The sequence below is a fragment of the Mustela nigripes genome, chromosome 11 (assembly GCF_022355385.1).
Source record: "Mustela nigripes isolate SB6536 chromosome 11, MUSNIG.SB6536, whole genome shotgun sequence".
In the NCBI taxonomy this organism is placed as follows: domain Eukaryota; kingdom Metazoa; phylum Chordata; class Mammalia; order Carnivora; family Mustelidae; genus Mustela; species Mustela nigripes.
Window position 1 is genome coordinate 23,930,331 of NC_081567.1, and position 19,004 is coordinate 23,949,334.

At 45.7% G+C, this 19,004-nt stretch overlaps 1 protein-coding gene across 1 annotated transcript; it reads left to right on the plus strand.

Moving 5' to 3' along the window:
- Positions 1-1,504: 1,504 nt before the first annotated feature.
- GP2 (glycoprotein 2) lies at positions 1,505-18,766 on the plus strand. Its single transcript, XM_059415204.1, has 11 exons — positions 1,505-1,616; positions 2,843-2,972; positions 5,962-6,348; positions 7,268-7,378; positions 9,557-9,768; positions 10,289-10,437; positions 11,642-11,887; positions 12,942-13,104; positions 13,964-14,048; positions 15,305-15,349; positions 18,233-18,766. The coding sequence occupies exons 2-11, from the start codon at positions 2,870-2,872 to the stop codon at positions 18,289-18,291; spliced, it is 1,560 nt and encodes a 519-aa protein (XP_059271187.1). The 5' UTR covers positions 1,505-1,616; positions 2,843-2,869; the 3' UTR covers positions 18,292-18,766.
- Positions 18,767-19,004: the final 238 nt, after the last annotated feature.

Genomic DNA, 19,004 nt, shown 5'->3' on the forward strand with positions numbered 1-19,004 from the left:
AAGGCTCAAGAAGGAAAGACAGATTCAAGAAATCCTTGAAAACTGAGTGACAAGTTGTGGCAATTACTGGAAATGTGACTGAGGGAGAAAGGAGGGAGGTAGGTTTCCATTTTGGGTGACCAGGTGCATAGCAGTGCCATGGATTAAGACAGACAATACGGTGAAAAGGGGATGATTTGGAGAATGGATGACTTCAGATTTGAGACTGCTGAGTTGAAAGTGCCTCAAGCATCTCGGCCCAAGGAGAGATGGTTCGGCAGGCAGCTGGGTTGATGGATCAGATGTTCAAGGGATTGGTCAGGGATGGAGATCAGATTTGAAACTCACTAGTCTATAAAAGGTACTAGAAACCAGGAGATAACTTGACACCGTCCAGTGAGAGTATATGGAGTGACAAGAAAAATGTGATCTACTGGCATTCTTAAGGATACATGAAGGAAGAGGACAATGACAGAGAAAGAGGAACGAAGTCAAGAAAACAGTGGCACAGGGGAGTCAGGGAGAGGCAGAGTGTCTGGAGGAAGCAGCAAAAAAGGTACTGACAAGGGGGCAGAAAAAATGCTTGAAGACAGGGCCTTAGAAGGACAGCTCAAGCCACATGGTTCAGACTGGAATGGAAGAGCTGGAGGAGGGAAGGTGGAAGTGATGGTTTTGTGGGCCCAGATGAATTATGGAATCCTACATTTGTGGTGGTTATAAGTTCCACATTTAGGGACTTTTTCTCCAAATGTACTAGGAGTAGGGAAGGTGGCTTGTAGCATTTTATTTTGCTCAGGTTGGGGTTTTTCTGGAAGGTGTTACCAATGCCAAGACCCCTGTGCTCCCTGTCTTCAGTAGCCTTGGCTCCTTGAGGAGTCTCAGAGAAACCAGGACAGGCAGTGACCACTTGTTCTGCAAAAGCTTCAACTCCCTTATTAATGCCACAATACCGTGCCATGGAAGCCAGGTCCAAGCCTGACACTTCCAAGTCCAAGATCTCTGGCTTCATCTCCACTCCATACCTTCCGATCTCTAGGGTAGCCCACCTATTAGGAGGTGCTGGAGGAGAGGTGATTCTGACACTTACTTGGTCTGTCCTTTGTTATTATTCCATGACTCACCATCATGAAACTGGCCCTTCCCAGACACAACACTGAGTATCTGAAGGTGGGTAGAGTTTATGGGCTAAAAATAGGGAACACCCATCCCCCACTTCCTTCTTTATTCCCTTGCTCTAACTTGCCCCAAGTGGAGTGGCATCCAGAAGCAGAAGTGTTCTAAGGTGATTAGCTAAGAACACAAGGTACAGTTGGAAATCTATTGTACAAACAAGTGCCTATTTAATTTCTCTCACTTCCCTTTGGGTTTTAAGCTCCCTTTTGATTAGTGTTTGGTTTCTGGTAATGTGGTCCCAACTTCATTGGTTTATGGAGGGGAATATTCTTCCGCTATTTTCTGTGGTAAATTGTTTATCTTACCTACGCCCAACAAGACCAATATATACCTGAGATTAACTCCAGTCCTATCTGGGCACCAATCGTGGAGAGCCACGAGGGTGGAAAACTGCAATAAAAGTGTGGGGCAGAACCGGCTTTTCCACGGCTGACCAGAGGACAGCTCTGTGTTCTTATCCCAAGGTAAGTACCATTTCAAGCCCCAGCAGGCTTCCTTCTGATCTTGGGGGGCTTCCCTACCACCCTTGACCCACTGGATGTGCTGGGGTTATTTGTTTCTGGAAGCTTTCAGAATAACTTTCAGCCCGGTCAAGTGCTCTGGATTTCACTGTGCGTTCAGCTCAACCAAGATTCCAGCTACCTGCTGGCGACTCCAGGTCTAAAGATGCCCCCTCACTCTGTCCCTCCTCCAGGAACATAGGCCCCCACTTGGGATCTCTTCCCTTAGAATTACTAGTCCTGGGTGCTCTCTCATAACATATTCATGATATCCTCTCTAGAAACAGATCTCTAGATTCAACTTGAGTCTTCCGGAGACTTTAAGAAGCCATCAAAGATTTGCTTATTGGAGGAAAGTTGCCAGAAGAGGGAATGTTACTGGCAGACTCTGCACAGCTCTTTGTTTCTGCCCTCCCCATCCCTATTTACTTATTCATTTATCACTCAGATCTTTACTGAGCACCCCTTATGTGGCAGACACCATGCTAGCAGCAAGCAACGTTGGCACGGTCTGACATGGTCCCACCCTCCCAGGAAATCTGTATGCATCTAGGACACCTCAGGAGTCTCTTAGGACAGTGCCCAACACACCACTGAGCAAAGCATTGAGAAAGCAGCTGTTACTTTTGTCTGTAGATATTCATAGCACTGTAAGTTCCCCTCCATCCAGTCTTTCAGTGCCTGAACCCCTACTTGAGTAAGAACCAACCTAAGGCCTTCTAGGACGTCCTGCAGTGTCAGCCAGCTCCAAACTTGCCTTCGGTTCTCTTGCCGTCAACCTCATCCCCTCTGCAAGCCTCTTACCCTCATCACCCCACCTCCTCTCTGCAAGACATGCCTGCTTTAAAACAATGCAGCCCTTCACAAAAGAAATTATGGATCTGTTTCTGTGAACATGGGCCTGTGTCCTTAAGCAAGCTATTTAACTTCCAGTGTGTACATGTAGGAGGAGCTCAGTCCATATCTCTGGGATTAATATGCTCTGAGACCCATCTCCCTCTTCATCCATAAATGGGAGCAAAAATAGTACCTTTCCCGGAGGGCAGTTCACAGCCTTAAATGAGCTAACATGTGCAAAGGGCTGAGTACAAGTCATGGTGCTGAACTGATATGAATTCCCTTCTCACCCTCATCTGAGAAGGAATGACCTCTGTCGCCCTGACTGTATCTGAGTCTCCCCTTTCCCCTAGCTGCATGGAGAGTCTGCACGCTGCTGAATGACCTGCACGTCTCAGCTTATGGAAAGGATGGTGGGCTCTTGTGTCTTGTGGCTGGCCTTGGCCTCCTGCCTTCTGACCCTGGCATCTACAGAACAGCAAGGTTTGTGTCTGCTCACCTGGCATCTTAGATGCCCCATAATACCTGGGGAGTGGGGGATTGCAGAGAAGGCAGTTCAGGGTCAGTAAGGGGAACAGGGACATGTCTAAAGTGAAGACTCAGTAGCTAGAAGTCAAGAGGTACAAGACAAGGGAAGCCAGAATACAGCCATAATCTCTCAGAGTCAAACAGGAAATCCCCCCTGTAAGGACCATGGAGTCAGTTAATGTAACTGCCCATATCCAAAATATGTGGAGCTCAGAGAGCCCAGATTCATGGGGACATGAATCTCCTACTAGTCACTCTGTGCCCTTGCGTTGGCAAGCACCTTCTCCTTCCTCTGAAATTTTACTCATCTGTAAAAAGAAAGGACCAGAGGTAATGATCTCTCGGTGATCCTTTCAAAGATCTGTGGACTGGGCATCTTAGATGTTTGCAGCAAGGGTCCTCGGGCTTAACATCAGGCTGAAACTTCTGTCTGTGACACCTGTGGAGGGGGCTGTGGGAAGAGGAAGGGGGAACCAGTTCATGGCCGCTCTTGGGAAAACACAGTGTGTGTGTGGGAAATAATCCAAGAACAGCAAGTGCAGTGACTCCTTTCCTTAAAACAAGTACATACGTAAGCAAGGCTTAAAAATCTCTTTTTCAAAAAAGTCCCTCTAACACGTATTTCAAGAATGTGATCATGTGTGTGTACTTAGTCCATAATTCAGGCACTAACACTGTTCAGTAAATCAGAACTGGAGAACAGAACCAGTCTGAGCTCCTACTAGGCCTCAGGGGCTGTGTTTGGCATTTTATATTTATTATTATTGTTATAAGCAATGCTGTGGGGTTTTATTTCTCCAAAGCAGGGAATACCTCCTAAGATGACTACAGCAGCGCATGGCAAACTCTTGAAGAATTTTTTGATGGCTAGGTATACTTTTTCATGTATGTTAGAAATATATAACTAGTACAGCATACCTACAGTATCACAGATTATTATTCCTTAAGATGAAACAAATTTATAGAGAGTCATTGAAAGAAACATATTAAGCAGATAACTGGACAAGGGGACACAAATGTGGAAAACATTGTGACTCAAGGCTTAGGAATGGAGAGAGTTTGGGAACCACTTACTTGCAGGTGTTGTTTTGCTGACAAGTCTCAGGGGAGTCAAACCACCTGTGAAGGTCATCATTGATGACCTAAATCCAGCAGGTATAGCACTAGATTTAAACCCAGACTGACCAACCCACCCCCCTTCAATTCTCAGCTTCGCTACACATCATAGTTCCTTAATCTGTTAAAAACCATGGGATGGGGATGCCTGGGTAGTTCAGTTGGTCAAGTGCCTGCCTTCTGCTCAGGTCATGATCTCAGGGTCCTGGAATTAAGCCCCACATTGGGCTACTGGCTCAGTGGGGAGTCTGTTTCTCCCTCTCCCTCTGCCCCTCCCCCCAACTCATGTGCTCTTATACTCTTTCTCACTCAAATAAATAAAAAAAATCTTTAAAAGAAGCCACCAAAAAAAAAAAAAAAATGAGATTAAGAGCTCCTGGGTGGCTCAGTCAATAAAGAGGCCAACTCTTGATTTCATCTCTGGTCATGATCTCAGAGTGGTGGGATGGAGCCCCGCATGGGGCTCTGTGCTCAGTGGGGAGTCTACTTGGGATTCTCTCCCTTTCCCTCTGTCCCTCTCCTCTCCTCTAACTCCATCTCTCTCAAAAATAAATAAATAAATCTTTTAAAAAGCCCCATGAGATGAGCAAAATTGGAAATGTTAGAGCAGTGGTTCTCTACTGGGGGTGATTTGGGCAATGCCTGGAGACAACTTCTAGGAGGAAGGAACTACTGGAATCTAGTGAGAAGGTCCCAGGAAAGCTGTTAAACATCCTGCAATGCATAGGACAGCCCCCCATAACACAGAATTATCCAGCCCCAAACATCAGTAGTGCCGAGGTTGAGAAATCTTATGTTAAATCTATTATCTATTAATAAGGGGGAAATGTCTATGATATAGTAAGTAAAATATGTAAGTGAGGGCAAAAAAAGTTGTACAGCATTAAGCCATTTTTAAAAATCCCTATATTTTAAACATATGCATAGAAAGAGTCTGAAGGGGGCGCCTGAGTGGCTCAGTGGGTTAAGACTCTACCTTTGGCTCAGGTTATGATCTCAGTGTCCTGGGATCAAGCCTCACATCTGGGCTCTCTGCTCAGCGGGGAGCCTGCTTCCCTCTCTGCCTAATTGTGATCTCTCTCTTTCTCTGTGTCAAATAAATAAATAAAATCTTAAAAAAAAAAAAAGAAAGAGTTTGAAGACCATACAGCAAATTTATAGTTACTTCTAGGGATGGAATGGGCTTAAGACAACTCTCATTTCTACTTTATTCATTTTAATGACATTTGAGTTTTTTCAGGGAGCCTGTATTACATTTATAATACAATGGTCAAACAGGACCACAGTATAAGGTTGCACAGGGGAACAGTTCACAACTGTAGAGCCAAAAAGAAGGGCATCAAGCTCAATGTGAAGGATGCCCCTTGAAACTGTGCAGGATGGAGACCTTGGTGTTCTTAATGCCTATAAAATACCACACAAAGTCCTCATTATTATTCTGACCCTAAGGGGATGAGGCCAATGTGTAATGAATGGGTTGTGTGCCTCATTTCCTCATTAGTGTCCTTAAGCACATTCAAAATTAGAAACTGAGTGCATAGGGGGTGTCTGGATGGCTCAGTGGCTTAAGCGTCCAACTCTTGATTTCTGCTCAGGTCAGGTCATGACCCAAAATTGTGAGATTGAGCCCCGTGTTGGGCTCTGCACTGGGTGTGGAGCCTATTTAAGACTCTCTCTCTCCCCCTCTCCCTGCCCTCTCCCTCTCTAAAACAAAACAAAACAAAACGAGTGTGTGTGTGCCCATGTGTATATGTGTGGAGAGGGGAGGATTAAAACCCTGTAGGCTCTGAGGATGCGCAGTAAACCGAAGCACACTGCTGCTTTCCAGGTGACAGAAACTTCACCAACATCCGTTCCTATGACCCCTGCCAGAATTATACCCGTCTGGATGAACCATCACGAAGTACAGAGTACACAGGATGGGGTCAGCTGTGTGACAGCAACTTGAACGGCTGGTACCGCTTCGTGGGAGATGGAGGAGCGAGGTTGCCAGAGACCTGTGTCCCAGTGCTCCGATGCCAAACAGAGGCTCCCATGTGGCTGAATGGGACACACCCTGCCATCGAGGAGGGGATCGTCAGCCGCACTGCTTGTGCCCACTGGAGTGGCAACTGCTGTCTCTGGAAGACTGAGGTGCAGGTAAAGGCCTGCCCAGGCGAGTTCCACGTGTACCGGCTGCAGGGCACCCCCATATGTAATCTGAGGTACTGCACAGGTGAGTGGCAGAGAGCTGGGGACAACTGTGGGGCAGCGCTACCTGGTGACCAGCCCAGGCATCCGCAGTGAGTGGAGCAGATCAGGAGACTAAGCAGACCAGCCTGGATTCAGCCCCTGCCTGTTACTGCCCAGTGGGGATATCAGCCAAGGTTGCCAGGCTTTCCAACATTTCAAGTAACGCCAGAAATTCAGAGTTGAGGTCAAACTCTCTTGATATATACATATGCATATGCATATACATTTGTACACATACACATACATACACACACATATATCCATATGTGTAGCATGATATGAAGAACTCGGGCTCATTCAGATTTAGATTCCAGTTGGGCAGTTTAATTTACCTCTCTGAGCTTTAGTTTTCTGATATGAGAAAAATGGATGATGGCAAAAGTCACAGCCAATGCATACTGGTCCCTGCTCCAAGCCAAAGTGCTTTTAGACTATGAACTCATTTAATGCTTTCACCAGCCTCATGAGATATGGGTACTATATAACTACACCCAATGAGAGGTCTGAGGCAGAGAGAGGTTAAGCAGCTGTCCCAGTGTTACAGAGCAGGAACATGACAGAGGTGGGATATGAACCCTGACACTCTCGTTCCAAGATCTATATACCTAACCGCCATGCTACCCAGTTTCATAAACCTACCATAAGAACTGAATGAGCTAATTTGTTGAAAGTGCTCCAACAGTGTCTGCCATGTAGTAAGCATTAGGACGGCTGTCTCTGGGTTCTCATTTCACTGGACTGGTAGTCAGATAATCTGAGTTTGATGCTTGACCCTTCCACTATGTATCGCACACCCTTGGGCAGGAGTTCTGGGCCCTGGTAGAATAACAGAGTTGGCCTTGGTGGCCTCAGACTGCCTTGCTCTGCATCCTGATCCTCTTCCCCTGTGCCTCACCCTGGAGACCCCTACACTGCGACGAACAAGTGTGAGAATACCTGCCGCCCGGAGGAGGAATGCAGCTTTCTCAACGGCACCTGGAACTGTTACTGCAGACAGGACCACAACAGCTCTGGTGAGTGGCTTGGCAGGGCTGAGCAATGGGAACAATGCTGGTCTGAGCAGACAAGGCAGCACGGAAGGATTTTCCTTTTCCGAGGGTATGGACAAGGTGTGGACCAGAGTCAGTGGGGATGGAACTGAGGTCACGGAATGAAGGTTCTCAAAGCTATTTGCAAGTATGGAAGAGCTGGGACAAAACAAATTGCCAAGTCAGTCTTTGGACCACAGCCTGAGAAAGCAGCTATGGTGTTGGTGAGCTTGACCCCTAAGGCACAAAGGTACTAACAATGAGGACTCTGCAGGTGTGGGAATTGCCATTAAAATATCTGTAGATCTACATGTGAAGGACATGGGTAGACTCCTGTGCCCGTCCTGGATTTGTGACATAGTAGCTCTCCGGAGCCTGGGTCAAGGCACCTAGACTTTCTGAGCCTTAATGTCTTCATCTGTAAAATGGGAATAAGATTACAGTACAAATAACCACAATACAGGGTAACTGCAAAAATTAAATCGTAGCAGTACAAATGGGCAGGCTTATAAGGTGATAAGGTTCTTGTGCCAGGAAGTAAGCAAGCAGAGGCACATGACTTATGGGTAAAGATGCCATCAACAAGCCCTAAGCCCTGGGGTTAGATGAACTTCCCATTAAGATTATTCCCTTCCCTCCTGGGACTCTAATGAGGGCCTTTGTTTGACTCTTGCCCTTGGCACAAAAGTGCCTTCCTCTGAACACACTCCCAGTCCCTACAGAAAAGAAAGTGTTCTAGACAGTGGACCAAGAACAAGCATATGTTTGAAGACTGGGCTGGAGTGTGGACCACGTGGTGCTTGGGTGTGCCTAGCAGGAGTAGGGTGAGGATGAGGGGCAGGACTAGAAGGAAACAATCCTGATCTCCATGTAGGCACTCTCTGCTTATTGGGTGGACAAGCCCCCAAAGGCTCCAGGTTATTTTCCAGGTTTTGGGCAACCACAGAATCAGACGGTGGACTTCAAGGATGTCTCCTCTGTACCTGAAGACTCAAAGGGTATCCTTAGCAGGTCCTCCGAGCTGACCGGGTGGGTGGGTGGCCTGCCTCAAGTCTTCACTGGTGGCTACTCAACAAGTCCCCATTGCTTCCAGGCACAACCCTGTTGTGACCTGGCTTTTGCTTACTTCTCCATCTCTCACACTCTATACCTACCCATTCTAAGTTCCCGCACCTCTGAACTTAGCTTCTCCATAAACAATCAGCCTCTCTTCCATCACCACACTTTTGCCTCTGCTATTTCCTAAGCCAGGGGTGCCCTCACTTGCCCTGTGCACCTGCAAAACTCCTCCTCCTGACCAACTCCCAGCCCTGTATGAGTCCTTCCCTGACTTAACTGACAGACCCAGAAATACCTTCTTGTGTTTCCCTGTGCACCTAGAACATACTTCAGTTAGTACTTTTAGCATACTGTATCTTAATAAGCTGTTGGCATGTTGGTTCTGACACAAGACCAAGGAATCCTCATGGCCTGGGTCCATGTTTTCTTTGTTTTTGTGTTGAATGTGCCTTGCACATACAGAAGTTGGTCAGTAAATGTATTTGAATCAATGCATTCATAAATACAATCAAAATGGTATTTCTCTTCATTTGCTATCTACCTCCCCATCAGAATGTTAGCTCCATAAATAAGTGTAGGGATTCTGTCAGTTCTGACAAACACTGTATCCTCAGTACCTAGAACAGTGCAGACAGTAATGCTCAAGATGTATTATTTGTTGAATAAATGCCAAATGAATGAATGAACATATGAATGAACAAAAGAAGAAAAGAAATGCAATGGCTCTGAACCTGGTCAGATGTGCTGGCTTCACAAAGCCAGGGAGCAGGAGTAGTATGTGTCTACCCCTGATTCCAGTCTGGAATGCAGGGTAGTTCTGCTTCTCTAGAGACCCCAATTCCCAGAGACCCTGACCCCCAATCCCCAAGACATGAAAGTCCACACCTGCACACAGGATGCCTAGAAATCTTGGACCAGGGGCTTTTTTGCCAGCCTCACCCAATACAATCTGGGTGTGAATCCCACCTGGGTCCTAGGCTCCTACTAGTTTACCTCACTCCCTGGTACATATGATGGCTTTTCCAAAGGGGATGGAATGTGGGCTCTGCCCACTGCTTCCAGAACCCTGTCCACTCTCCACCTACCCCATTCTCAACTTTTTAGATGTCCACAGTTTGCAGCCTCAGCTAGACTGTGGGGCCAAGGAGATCAAGGTGTCACTGAACAAGTGTCAGCTGGGAGGCCTGGGTTTTGGGGACAATGTCATCACCTACCTGCGAGACCGGAACTGCAGCAGTATCACGCAAAGAGAGGAGAGAAACTGGATATCCGTGACCAGCCCTACCTATGCTGGGGCCTGTGGAAACATTCTGGAGGTGAATGGTGTTTACACCACTGCTACCAGAGGGTGGGAGTTGGGCTGTGGAGCTATCTCAGTAGCTGTGAAACCTTGGACAAATCACTGAGCCTCTCTGGGCCTCTAGTATCTAGTAGTATGTGAGAGTAGTAGTGTATGTAGTATGTGAGAGTACACATGCTGGTTCACATATAGAGCTTAGAAGAGGTTTGCTGCTTGAGCTCAATAAATGTAAGCTGTGATTATGATTATTTTAATTAGGGGTGATATGGGAGGGGTCAACATGGGAGTAAGCATGGTAGTTGCTGATTCTCCCCAAAGGCCAAAAATTATTGTTCTAGTTTTTGATCTGGGATTCTCAGTCCCCTTCCCATAAGGCTCCAGGGGCCACTAAGGGAAGAGGCCCATGTTCTTCCTGGTGATCAGAAGGCAGGGTGGCAGCATGATGGAGAGCATCAACCTTACAGTCATGTAGGCCTGAGTTCTAGATACAGCTGTATACACATAAACATACACGTGGTTTTGTTTTTATGCCAAAGAGAAATGGAACCCATGCCATCTACAAAAACACCCTCTCTGTGGCCAATGAGTTCATCATCAGAGACACCATCCTCAACATCAATTTCCAGTGTGCCTACCCACTGGACATGAAAGTCAGCCTCCAAACTGCCCTGCAGCCCATTGTAAGGTACGGCACTGACCCTTGCCCTTTGATCTATAACCCTGACACTGATCACATCCACTTCAAGCAAAGCTTAAAATGTCCTCAGGTTGCTGCCTACTTCCTACGGGAGCTCTCACTCTTTCCAACATTCACTCTGCAAATATTTCTTGATCATAGATTAATGTTCAGCATGCATAAGGCAGACATAGAGTATTTTGTGGGTATTAAAGATTATTATTACGAAGCAATGCAGCAACATAAAATAATGTTAATTAAATATGCTAAGGAACAAAAACACACCACAGTTTCATTTATCTTGAGGAAGAAAGGAATTAAGCAAATAATTATTTCATCACTATTTACAAGTGAGATGAATGCAATGTGGAAGAAGCACAGGGTGCTGTGGGGTCAGGAAGCAAGGGTTCCTGATCTAATCTTTGTGGGGAGGGGATGGAGGGAGCCGGAAGGCCTCCCCACAGATGTGGGATTTAAGCTGGGATGAGCTTTGATTAGATAAAAGCACTCCCAATTCACTAGAAATAGAACTAAGTAGCAATTTGGGTGGGGATTCATTTGGAAGACGTTTTCATCTGTTTTGGTCACTGCTGTCTCACAGTGCCCAAACAGGGCCTTGTGGAATGGACCCCTCAGTATTTAGACTGTAAGACGTGCTGGGGGTTTTCTGTGTCAGAACTCCAGGGTGCCCTTTCCATCCCCCCACTGCCTCCTGGGCTCTCAGAGTAGCATGAAAAGGACCAGTAATTTTCTAGTTCAATAGTTTTCAGACTGTATTATGTTGGGGCTCCAGGTTTCATAATAAATAAAAATTAAAGCCATTCCTCTTTTAAAATGAATGTTTCACTGGGTGATTCCCTGGATGAGGGAGGAGATCTGCTACTAAAAATGGTGAGAACCCACGGGCTGGATCCCATTGTACAGGGGGAAGATGGAGGTGTGCATTTACTGTTATTCTCTGAGGGAAGGAGATACAGGGGATCTGTGAGGCAGGGAGAATGGGTGGAGATCCCAGAGACACACTTGTCTGCCTGTCAAGTTTAGTGCCTAGCAGATACTAAATGCATGATTTAAATAGGTGATTGACTAATTCCTTTAGGAATCAAAGATGTGCCTTCACTTTCATAGCCTCACACAAGTGCAGGCCTGGATTTACTTTGTTCTCACTGGTGGGAACCTAACGATTCCACTCTTATGGTTTTCTTCTTCTCAGTTCTCTGAACATCAGTGTGGATGGGGATGGAGAGTTCACTGTCAGAATGGCCCTGTTTCAAGACCAGAACTATATATCTCCTTACGAAGGGCCTGTAGCTGTCCTGGCTGTTGAATCTATGCTCTATGTGGGTGCCATCTTGGAGAGAGGGGACACCTCCCGGTTTAACCTGTTGTTGAGGAACTGCTATGCCACACCTACTGAAGATAAGACTGACCCTGTGAAATATTTCATCATCAGAAACAGGTAACAGGCAACTCTGGGTTATCTTTTGGCCTGAATAAGGTTTTCGGGGGAGAAAAATCACCATGGCCCTGCCTGGTAGTTGTGTAAACTGGCTTACTTCTTTTGGAACATAATTTGGCATTACATATCACGACCATACTTTTGACCCAGGAGTATCACTCTTGACACTTCAGCCTAAAGCATTAATACAAAATAGGTCAGCAAGATAAAGAAATGCCAATTATTTTTTACTTAAGTATCCTTTATAACCTTGGCAATAGGTTCACAGTTCAAAAACAGGGATCCATTAAGTAATGATGGGCTATTATATAGATGGTAACACCGACAAATCAACATGAAAACGGTATGACAAGTGTTATGGGACAAGATATCGCTGAAATTGCTAACTGGCAAAAACACAGGGAAAATGTATATCCATAAATCGTGATTCAAACCATGGTAACAATATTAGCTAGTAAGTATCACTGAGTTTAGTTATGAGTTTAGCCATGCACTGTGTCACTAAATGGTTACATCAACCCCAGGAGGTACAGATTACTGTCTGCTCTACAGACCAGAAAAGGGAGTCTCATCATCATTTGCTCATGATCATTTAGCTAGAAAGTAGGTCTGGGTGGAATTTGAAGCAGTCTATTTCACCTCGGAGAACAAACCCCACAAAACTGAAACCTGGGCTGATGAATAAATGTCTTGGAGGGGGCGCCTACGTGGCTCAGTCAGTTAAGCATCTGCCTTTGGCTCAGATCATGATCTCAGGGTCCTGGGATTGAGGCCCAGGTCAGGCTCCATGTTCAGTGGGGAGTCTGCTTCTGCCTCTGTCCCTCCCCACTTCTCATGAGCGCGCTCTCTCTCTCTCTCTCTGTTTCAAACAAAATAAATACCTTGAAGGAAGCCCAGGGGAATAAAAGTCTATGTCAGGATGGAGGGAATCAGGGAACTCTTAAATTCTCTGTGATGATGTTTTTATACTGGATGCAGATTAAAGATACAGCCAAGGGCCTCAGGTTCCTTGAGCTGTTCTGAAAGTAGACCCTTGCCCCTGTCACCTTCCCAGCTGCCCAAATCAGTATGATTCCACCATCCATGTGGAGGAGAATGGGGTGTCTTCAGAAAGCCGGTTCTCAGTTCAGATGTTCATGTTTGCTGGAAATTATGACCTAGTCTTCCTGCATTGTGAGATTCATCTCTGCGATTCCCTTAATGAACAGTGCCAGCCAGTGAGTATCTCTTTAGTGTGAACTATTCAGAGTTTCACATGGGGCCTGGTACCTAGTTGTCTCACCATATATATTTATTGCAATTACAGAGGGATGGAAAGAAGAAAGGGAGAGAGGGAGGGAGGGGAAGAGGAAAGGATGAATGGATGGACATTCAATCTCCAAAAAGCCCATGTGGATGTAATTATTGTGTCCCTAGGAAGTAGATCAGACAAAAAAGCCTGCCCACTAAGTTTCCTTGGCACAAGACATATTTTGAATGATTTCATAATAGTGGACTTTTAAGTGCCTATTCCATGTCAGGAATTACACTAAAACTTTCATATGCCTTATTTAATTAAATTCTCACGAGAACCCTTTAAGTAGATTTTTTTGTTAACCCGCTTGTACAGATGAGGACACTGAGCTTAAGAGAGATCTTCTGCCCAAAAGCAACACAGCTAGAAAGCATCAGAGCTGGGAGGTAACTCCAGTGTCCATGCTCTTAGCCCCTGTTTGGTACTGCCTTCTAGAAGCTGGCATTTGTTGAGTGTGGACTAGGTACCTGGGTGTTACAGACATGCTGATTTTAATCTTTAAGACCAGGAAGGTAATAGAGAGGTGAAGTCATTAGTACCAAATTAGACAGCTATAATCAGAGTGGAGATGTGATGGAATGGATGAGATAAGTAGAAAGGAGTCAAATCCATGTCTGCTTACGACTTGACAGTAAGTTGAGAAAACCACAGCCTCAGAGTTAGGGGCACATGGTGCATAGGGTCCCATTCTTGGGCCAAATTCTTGTCCCATTGCAGGGACATCCTGGATAGAAACTATGACTTTAAATTTTGATATAATGAGATCTCTCCATCCCCCACAGTCTTGCTCAAGAAGTCAACGTCGCAGTGGAGTAGTGGCTATCAACCCAGCCCAGGTTGTAGATTTGGGACCCATCACTCGGAAAGGTGAGTGGCCTACTTCTGGGTGAGAAGGCCAGGTGGTCAAGTGCTGACAGTTAACCACAGATGCCCCGGGGTCACCACCCTAACAACTTAGAGCCTTTTTTGCCTCCTCACTGCAGCCCCCACCAGTGAATCTACCTTTCCATGAGGTGCTTTGGGTAAATAACAATAGCATTTGCCATTTGTGCTGAACCTCTATGCGCTAGAGACCAGGCTAAGCTCTCAGTATCCATCAACTCACTTCATTCTCCTGACTGAGTCCATTTTACCAGCAAGAAACTGAAGCTTGGAGAGATTAAGTGGCTCACCCCAAGTCACTCAGCTCACGATCAGCTGGAGTTAGAACTGAACCCAGCTCAGACTGATTCCACAGCATATTCCCCTTCCCTTTTTCTTCCTGCCAGGCCCCCTTACCTCAGCCCCTTTTGGGTGAAGTCTAGGTTCTAACCCAACTTTCTTTTCTGGTGAATGACTATGTTTTCCAATATCCAGTTATAATATTCTGGGGCATGATGTAGGGGAAGCTTTATAATTGCCCACAAATGTTAACCAATCCTGCCCATGGGTGAACACTACTGTTCTGATTTTTATTACCACTAGAATGGAGGAGTCAAAAAACCCAGAAGAATGAAAGCAACTTTTTTTGTCCTAAAGAAATTAGGACGCAGTAATGCTAGTAACAGCAGCAATGACAGTAACAGTAATAACACATGGGGTTGGCACCGTACAAAACATTTATATGCATCATCACATGGAATGCTCACAACAGCCCAAGTTGGTAAGCACTATTACCACTTCCGTTCTCCAGGTGAGTAAACTGAGGCTGTCTTGTAAAGAAGGCTCTGTCTGGAGTTGTCCTGCCTCTTTACTGAGCCCTCAACTTGAGGCTTCATGTGCTATCACAGGGTTGTTGGAGGGTTAGGAAATTTTATTTTGGAATCAGATAGATGGAGGTTCAAATTCCAGCTTTACTACCAACAACAAGGTCAACTTAGCCTTCCTTGGTCAACTGAGCCTCAGCCTTCTCCTCCGTTGAATGGGGACACAAATACTTTCCTCACAAATGTGCTGGAAGAACTAAGTTTCAAATGCATGAAATGGGCTTAGAAATAACAGATGCCTCAGCAGTGAGGGTGGCCAGGTCCAGCCAGATCAGTGGCTGTGGTGGCCAGGTCCAGGAGGACCTGGAGCAGCTATGGCCACAGTGCCAGTCCCCAGCACACGACTGAGGAAACCTTCACCTCTGCTCTTGTCCCCAGGTGCTCCATCTTTTGGCGTCGTGAATGGAACCCCCAGCGCTGCAGGTACATTTTTATCTCCTGCCTATCCCACTACCCTCCCTCCCTGCCGTCTTTTAGTCCTCTTCTCAATTCAGTGCACATTGATTTAGCCTGTGCTAGTGACTGTGGACACTGAAATCAATCAGTCCCAAGTGTGGCTCTTGAGATGCTCAAAGTCTAGCACAGGGGCCAGTCATTTAACAATAAATACTTATTGGGTGCCCACTGTTTGCCAGGCATTGTTTAGATGGTGAAGATTTAAACAGCACAGACCAGGTGCCTGCCCTCAGGGAGCTTATGTTACAGTGTGGGAAACAGTCAATTAAAAGTTAACAAGATAATTTAGAAAAGAGAGTGATGTGTTAGAAAGTTATCAGCATGGGTAATAGTGTCTTTAAAAAGATAGTAGTTTATTTTACTCACATGTAAATGAAGTCCAAAGACAAGCAATCTGGGGATCCTGGGGTGGCACCACAAGGTCATCAAGAATCCAAGTTCTTTTAAGCTCTCCCCTCCACCTTCTTCATCCTCCTGCTCCAAGATGGAAGTCAGAGCTCCAATCTTCATCTCTAGTCAGCAGGATGGAGGGAATATGGAAAAAGTCAGAGTGTTAAGGAACATTCCTAGAAGCTGACACCTTATACTTCCACTTATCTCACTGGCCAAAGTTTAGTCACACCTGGCTGCAAAGGAAGCTGGAAAATGTAATCTTTATTCTGGGTGGCCATGTCCTGAACCAATGTTTGATGGTTCTATTTATAAGGCAAGAAGGAAAAATAATTATCAGAATGGGTAAATGGCCAGAAAAATGTTCAGAGGAGGTGATATTTGAATGCAATGAGAAAAAGGGGCCAGGTTTGCAAATAATAAAGGAACAAGCCCTACAGGCAGAATGAACAAGAGTTGCAAAAATGAGATAGTCATAGAAGCAAATCGCAAGCAAGTAGATAGTGTGGCAGGAGCACACAGAAGGGTAATGAACTGTACCTGGTAAGGTCAGGCAAGAATTTTAGCAGGTGGCAACATCTGAATGGTGTTTTGGTGGGTGACCTGGAATTTAACAGGGAGACCAATCCAAGAAATGTGTTTTGGACCAAAGGGAAAGCAATGCTACTAAGATTTTACTGCCCCCTCTTCCCAACACACACATGACCTATACTGGTGAACCCAGACATGAAAACGTTCTTTCCATCCTTAATTCTCCAGATAGATAACAGCCTAAAAGTCTCCAAGTAAGGTCAAGATGCCCCTCCACACTTAGGGCTAATATTCAGACAACACTCAGAAAACTGTGCTCATCAGAGACAGGAGTCAGAGCTCAGACTAAAAGGAGCTTGAGAGCAGACATCACATCTCATACACTTCTCCCAGTACTTCAGTTTAGCACAGTGTTGGGAACAGCCCAGTTTCCCAGTAGAGTTTCTAGGATGGGCAGTGGATTCTGGAGCTTTCTGGAAGAAAAGGGGAGCGATCTCATACGGTATAAGAATGCCACAAGAGGGCACTTATGGTGTTCTTTGTTTGCTATCTCCCACAAACATGTCTGAGGTTTTAGAATTAACTGAACAACCACCTGTGTTTCATAAATACAAACTGGTTGTCACACACTAATATTTCAGAAAATTATGATATTCTTCACTTCCTCCTAGAGCATCAGCAAGTTACTCTGAAGTTTATGGGACAGAGAAATGTTATAATCTCATAGTATGGTGGGAGGGGTGCACATGCCTCTCCCAGATCCCCTAGTACAAGGCATCTATCATCCAGGACCCACACCCTTCATTAACACTGAGTATATGATCATTTTCAGAGGAGATGTGTTCCCAACCCTCCCAGATCTTGGAGTCTAATATTCAAAACTGACACTTCTATGGTGTTTATTATGTGCCAGGAACTGTTCCAAATGTTTGATATGAATTTACTCACTTAAGCCTTACAAAAGTCCCATGAGGTATTAGTTGCTTATGATTTTTCAATTTTGCATACAGATAAACTCAGCCATGGTGAGGCTCAGTAACTTACCTGGGCCTGCACAACTGGTTGTAGAGCTGGGATTCTTCTTCTTCTCCCCCCCTCTTTTTTTTTTTTTTTAAGATTTTATTCATTTGGCAGAGAAAAAGAGAGTGCACAAGTGAGGGGAAGGGGCAAAAAGCGAGGGAAGCAGACTCCCTGCTGAGCAGGGAGCCTGACCTAGAGCTTGGTCCCAGGACCCTGAGATAATGACCTGAGACAAAGGCAGACGCTTAACTGACTGAGCCACCCAGCTACCCCTAGAGCTGGGATTCTAAGCCAATAAGTCAGGTCTCGGAGGCTTTTAAACGTCTGTGTCCTTCTCCATCTTTAGTGTTAGTCAGCATAGGTAATATTAGCTGCTATGACAGACAATCCTCACCTTTCTGTGCCTTTACACAATAGTTTATGTCCCACTAAATCATTGGGGGATGTAGTTCTGTGCTTTGCAGTCATAAGGAAGTCAGGCTCTGATCTTCTGGTAACTCCGGAAACTCCATTGTCCCCAGCAAGTACTCTGCCAGATCCTTGGCATCTGACCCCTAGATGGTGGGTGATCAGAGTATGGAAAATTATGCAGGAGGTTTTAAGGACCAGGTCTAGAAATGGCATATATGATTTTTACCCACATTCCACTGGCCAGATTCAATCATGTGATCTCACCTACCTGCAAAGGAGGATGGGGGATAATTGCCTTCCAATATACCCAAAGTAATATGAAAAAGTGTTTGATGATTAGATAGCTATGACCACATGACCCCTTTGCCACTTCCCAGGGGTTATAACCTAGAACGGATATTAAGGATACTTAGTAAGGCAAAGTATAGAGGGGCTAGCTTGCTTTGGCTGCTGAGTTCCAAAGGCCAACACTTGACAGACATCTCTCTTATATTTCAGGGTTCCTGGGGGCTTGGCCCATGGTTCTCCTGCCTGTCCTCCTGGCTGGGCTGTTCTAAGAGCTCAGCCAAGCATCTAGCCTTGAAGCTCGTGTTCTTCCCTCTGGTGATGGCTTCCAGTCACCCATCGGCTATCCTGGTTCTCTCTCCAAATCACATAGACAGTCTTGGTGTTTAGACTCTGGAAGAGTCTAGGTTTGGGGAAAGGGAAAAGATCCCCTTGTTCAACACTCTCTGTGCCTTTATAGTCCTCTTTTTCTCATGGTGGGGGCCCTGTTGGCCTGGCCTGGCCTGATTTCCTCATTTATTAGCAGGATTTTGGAGCCAGACTTGCTCTGTGCTTCTGTGGCCCCAGCCTTTACCAGAAACGTTATCATGTGTTACTCTGTAACTCCAGAGTAGACGAGCTGTATCACTGTGGGGTGGAGGCAGGAGAAAGGGGATGAGCTTGTTAAAAAGACACCTTTCATGGTTCCTTCCCAAGTATACCTTGTTCTAACTGCTGATGAACTGAACAGACTGATCCTTCCTTTAACCTGTGCCCTCTGATGTATTTCCAACATGGTCTCAGTAGTGGCCATGAGAATGAGTTGTTAAGGGTCCACTTCTGGAGATTCTACTCCCAGGGAAGACTGGTTCCCATTGCTCCCCTGCCTACCTCCATACTGTAGACATGCTTTGATGTGCCTAAGAGTAGGCAAAAATCTACCCTAGGACCCAAATGCTGGAGGACTTGCTTGATTTGAATGCAGAGATGCTGTCACTCCAGAGTA

Excerpts from the sequence above, each read along its gene's own strand:
- GP2 (XM_059415204.1), top strand. The coding sequence starts at position 2,870 with ATGACCTGCACGTCTCAGCTTATGGAAAGGATGGTGGGCTCTTGTGTC. Across the intron at positions 6,349-7,267 it reads TAATCTGAGGTACTGCACAG|ACCCCTACACTGCGACGAAC; the intron begins GTGAGTGGCAGA and ends CTCACCCTGGAG. Across the intron at positions 9,769-10,288 it reads CCTGTGGAAACATTCTGGAG|AGAAATGGAACCCATGCCAT; the intron begins GTGAATGGTGTT and ends TTTATGCCAAAG.